A 4,867-nucleotide genomic window follows, 5' to 3' on the forward strand; every position below is an offset into this window, starting at 1 on the left:
CTGAGCACCGCCACAGGCGATGCCACCCAGGTGCCCATGCTCTGCCCCAGCTGGGCCCCTTGCCATGCTGGCTTCTGTGCAGTAAGCCCCTCAGGCAGCTGAAACCTGGGGCTGGAGCCCCTGCGCGGTGCCGGTCCTAGGCTCACCTTGGCCCCAGCCCATAGTGCTGCAGCACAAACTCCTCAAAGTCATCGGCTGCCTCATCGTTGCCCTGCTCCTGCCATGCCAGCACCTCGAGCAGGTCCTCTACATGGTCTGCAAAATCGCTGAAGCGCAGGCGGTCGTGGGCGAAGGTGCCATCTGGGCCAAAGACGTCATCCAGCGGTGCTGCCAGGCGCCCATAGTGTGGCCCCCAGCCTCGCTGCACCATGAACCCCTCCAGCAGTTGTAGGAACCCTGCCTTCTGCACAGGTGCCAGCCCCTCCTGCCGGGCGCAAGCTGCTGCACCTGAGCAGCCCTGGGGTGCCTGGTACTGGCTCAGGGAGGGTAGCTCCCAGGCACGGGGCACATGGTGCCCATGTGGGGGAACCTTCCTGCTGCCCACCCGCCGTGCTGGGCTGTCCCAGTCCCTGCCTGGCTTGGGCTCGTGGCGGGGCTTGTGGTGCTTGGGTCTGCCTGGCTCCTTCGGCTCCCTGCCCACTTTGTCCCCGGGCCGGCCAGGCCGTGGTTCTCCCCTCGCCTTGTGCCGCGGACCCTCCTTCCGCTCAGCCTTGAATGGCTTTTTGCTGCGCTGGGGTAAGGGCTCGGAAGCCTCCTCTGAACCCCAGCCCTGCTCCCAGCTCTCTGACTGCTGCAGCTCCTGTGCCAGCCGCTGTTCCAGGGTGCCCAGCTCTGCCTGCAGCTGCTCCAGCTGCCCCGAGGCCTGGGCCCGTTGCAGGGCACCTATCAGGTCCTGCTGCACTGAGGCCAGTAGCTCGCGCTGCTTTTTCAGCTCCTGGCGCAGCCGCTCCTTGTAGGACGCTGAAGCCGGGGCTGGGGCCTGGGGTTGCTCCATGGCTGGTTCCTGCTGCCCACCCCTGGCCACAGCCTCCTGCTCCAGCTGCCTCTGGAGCTGCAGCAGCTCGGCCTGAGCGGCACGGCGTACAGCTTCCTCCTGCTGCAGTGATGACCGGAGCTGCGCCATCTCTGCCAGCCCGGGAGTGGGGGACCCAGCCACCGCCTTCTCGGTCTCGCTCTTCTCCAGCAGGGCCTGGAGCTCGTCCTTCTGTGCCTGTGGGTGTGGGAGCCAAGTGAGAACCAAGGGGCAGGGAGTTGCCCCCTCCAGCCCAGGGCCCTGTCTCACCTGCAGCACTGCCTGCATGGCTCGGATATCCTGGTTCTCCTTGGCCAGCTTGTCCAGCAGCAGGCTCATGGCCTGCAGGCTCTGTGGGTCCCCAGCTGAGGATGGCGATGATGATGGCTGCTCCAACTGCTCCTGTGGTGATGGGAGGAAGCCACAGCCTGTGACCACAGTGGCAACCAGGATACTGGGGTCCCTGGCCTAGCCCTCCCCTGCACAGCCAGGCCCAGCCCCACTCTGTCCCTCAGTCTCCCCAGCATGATAGGCCCAAGCCCTGCAGCAGCACAGGGTACAGCCCCTGGTCTGCCAGGCTGGGAAAGGCTCCTGAGCCCAAGGCTGAGGACTCAGAGCCCCCACTACCTAGCCATGGGGGCAGAGCTGGTCTCAGGTTCAGGGACACTGACACACTTACCTTTATACTGATGACTGGCAGTGGGGGTGACCATGGCTGCTCCCCCTCTGGGGCATCCCCAGCCCCTGCACTCTCTGAAAGGCCTGGCAGAGGGAACAAGTGGGGTTAATGCCCAGGTGCATGTCCATGCGGCCCCCCGCCCCAGGCAGGCACAACGGTGCTAATCATCCCCTCTCTGAATGGGGCAGCAGAGAGGCCCCTGCCCAGTACTCACTGTCTCCCAGGTCGTAGACACCACCTAGGGAAAAGAAAGCAGAGGATGAAGGAGAAGTGGACCCCTGTGCCCACCCTGGCTGCCCCTGCTGCACCCCTTGCTCACCTGAGAAGACCAGCAGCCCCACAGCCAGCAGTGCCAGTGCACCCAGCAGGTAAGTAGTTGTGCCCAAGCCCCCCTCGGCACCTTCAGCCTCTAGCACTCTGTGTGGCGCAGGCCTCTCAGGAGCAGGGGGCACATCCCGCCCCTTCCGCCGCCGCAGCCCCTCCACATCCTGGTCCTCATTGCTGCTGGAGCCACTGCCCTCCTCTGCCAGTGCCCCTGGGCAGATATGGGGACTCTGCTCAGAACAGGCCCTGGAGCAGGACCCCTAGAAGTGCCCCCATGGACAGGGCCACAGATGGGCACAGGGTTCCCCCTCCCCACCCAGCAGGGACTAGGTGCCCCCAGAGTCCATGCAGAGGGTGGGATGCAGTGTTCAACATGCCCCATGGCTCCCCAGCCAGGTTCAGCTGGTGCCAAGTCAGTGTGGGGCTTGGCAGGGTGGGGAGGGGAGGCTAAGTTGCTGGCGAGGCTGGACCCACCTGCTCTGCCTGTGAGTGAGGAGCCCAGGACTCCAGCACCAGAGTCCAGTCCAGCGTCCTGGGAGTCTGGCTCCTCAGGCTTGTGGATGTCCAGCAGCTCGTCAGGGTGGGCTGCTGCATCAGAGCCACCCTTGGGGCTAAGCGTCAAGTGCTCCTCAGAGTCCTGGGAACAGGCAGTGCCAGGACTTGTGCTTGAGCATCTCCAGGATGTGGCAGGGCCCCATCCCTGCGCCGCCGCAAGCTCTGCACCACCTCCCATCTGATCCCTGGGCACCCCCAAACCTTTACCTTGAATTCAGCCTCCTCCCGGCCAGCAGCCGAACTTAGCAGGGAGGCCTCGTCTTTCTTGCCCCTGTGGGCAGATGCTATGGAGAGACAAGAGCATCAAGTCTCAGCTGGAGTGGGGGAGGGCTCTGCTGGGCCAGGGACTTGGGCTGCTGGTGCAGCAGCTCAAAGCCTGCGAGAGCCCCCTCCCCTGCCCTGCAGCCTGAAGGGGACAGAGTGGGGAGCACTGGGGTCAGGGTGCTGGACAGTGTGGGGAGCTGGGCTGGTCTAGGAACCTTCACGTGCCTGGGAGCGTGTCCTGGGCTTCATCCTCCACCTCAAGGGTGTCTCCCACCGGCTCCTCTGCTGCAGCCTGGGGCAGCTCCCCCTCCTCTGGGCCCAGAGTTTCCACAGGCAAACCCTGGGGAAAGGGGGGATAGGTCATGCAAGTGTTATCTCTGCACACACCTGTTCCTGCCCCTAGCCTGGGCAGCACCCTGCTGGCAGAGCCCTGGGCAGCAAGTGTGGGTGCCAGGACCCCAGCCCCGCCCTGCACATGTTGCCCCCCACCTCAGAGCCAGCAATCACCCAGCTGTTGTCCGAGTCCCGCACGTCAGCTTTCTTGGCCATTGCTGCTCCTGCCCGGCTGGGCTGGATCCCACCTGCAGGGAACATGGAGCATCAGGGCAATCCCAGCCCTCCTGGCCCCACAGCACTGCAAGGGGGTGTGGAGATGTCCAAATGCGTGCACCAAGGGCTCCAGGCCCCAGAACCGCCTTGCCGGGGCTAATTTGACTTGCAAAGAGAATTTGCAAATGGAGACAAAGGGCCCTTCACCCAGGCACAGTGGAGCAGAGTCCCAGCCACTGCCCCCACCCATGCCCCAGAGCTGTGAATAGGACCCTGCCAGCCTGGGGTGGGGCAGAGGGCACCGAGCCAGGCTCCAGGTTGGGAATCAGCTGCCCCTGGAGGGGCCTAGTATCCTGGTTCCCGAGAGATGTGGAGCCTGGAACGTGGGGGCAGCGGGTGCCCGGGCTGGCAGCTGCCCCAGATTGCGCACATTCCCCGCACAACTGCCATGGCAGCCCCAGCCCCAGCACCTGGGCCTGCCTGTAACTTGCCGGGCAGGTCCTGTTTCCCTGCTCGGGGCTGGCTGCAGCCTGGCTCCCCCTGCCGGCCCATACAGGAACCCCGATTCAACCCTGCTCCCTCCCAGACCAGAGCTGCAGGCTTCCTGCAGTGATGTCACAGAACCCACATCCTGACATCACAGGGGTTACCACGGCAACCAGATGAGATCAGATAGGAGAGAGGGGGAAGGGGCTGGGGTGGGAGCATGGCCCAGGGGTTGCACCAGGCGTCCCGGCCCCCTCTGCCCGGGCCAGGCTCTCACCCTGCCCGAGTCCCTCCCCGCCGCCGTGCCTCAGTTTGCCCCTAGAGCCCCCCCGGGCGGGAAGCTGCCGGCAGCGGCGACAGGCAGCAAATGCCAAGGACGCGGGCCGTCCCCCCGCAGCTGCCGCCCGGACAGTGACGCCCGCGGGTATTTTTAGCGGCGTTTAATGCCCCGCAGCAGGTGGCCGAGCCGCCCCTCCGGGGCCCCGCAGGAAGGAAGCGGCGGAGGCGCTGCTCCGGGGGGGGGGCCCTGGCGACGCGCCGGCGGAGCCCCAGCGCTGCCATAATAGGAGACAGCGACTGCAGCGGGTTCCAGCCTGCGGCGACCGGCCCCGGCCCGCCCGGCGGCACTCCCGGGACCATCCGCTTGCTCTCCCCGCGGGGCGGGACCGGAGCCCCCGGGGAGACCCACGGGTCGGCGGGGAACGACGCCCCGCGACTCCGTCCCTGCCCCAGACTCACCTGACGGGCGCGCCCGAGGGCCCTGGATCCCGGCGGCGGGGGCACGAGTCCCGGCGGCGGCGGGGGGGTCTGGGGTCCCGGAACCTCCGGGCAACTTTGTAGCAAACTTTGCTACAAGTCGTTACATTCTCACCCGAAAGGGGCGGAGCACGTGATCGGAGCAGCCAATCAGCGGGCGCCTGGGGAAAGCAGGGCCAATAGGAGCCGTCCCTGCCGCCCCCCGGAGAGCACATGGGGGGGCGGGGTGCTCGGGTGCAGCT

General features: G+C 66.3%; 1 protein-coding gene across 1 annotated transcript in view; it reads right to left on the bottom strand.

Annotated features, from left to right (window-relative positions):
- The window catches only part of PBXIP1 (PBX homeobox interacting protein 1), a 4,461-nt gene extending 889 nt beyond the window's left edge, over window positions 1–3,572 (bottom strand). The window contains exons 1-10 of the mRNA XM_019512247.1: window positions 3,324–3,572; window positions 3,060–3,174; window positions 2,778–2,854; window positions 2,490–2,652; window positions 2,011–2,226; window positions 1,906–1,929; window positions 1,692–1,774; window positions 1,283–1,414; window positions 147–1,210; window positions 27–105 (exon numbers count right to left, since the gene is read on the bottom strand). Coding sequence (XP_019367792.1) covers window positions 27–105; window positions 147–1,210; window positions 1,283–1,414; window positions 1,692–1,774; window positions 1,906–1,929; window positions 2,011–2,226; window positions 2,490–2,652; window positions 2,778–2,854; window positions 3,060–3,174; window positions 3,324–3,428 — 2,058 coding nt within the window. The 5' untranslated portion in view covers window positions 3,429–3,572. The remainder of the gene's footprint in view (window positions 1–26; window positions 106–146; window positions 1,211–1,282; window positions 1,415–1,691; window positions 1,775–1,905; window positions 1,930–2,010; window positions 2,227–2,489; window positions 2,653–2,777; window positions 2,855–3,059; window positions 3,175–3,323) is intronic.
- Between the last annotated feature and the right edge of the window lie 1,295 nt (window positions 3,573–4,867).

Source organism: Gavialis gangeticus, unplaced genomic scaffold, assembly GCF_001723915.1.
Source record: "Gavialis gangeticus isolate Ggan-Ray unplaced genomic scaffold, GavGan_comp1, whole genome shotgun sequence".
NCBI classification, from domain to species: domain Eukaryota; kingdom Metazoa; phylum Chordata; order Crocodylia; family Gavialidae; genus Gavialis; species Gavialis gangeticus.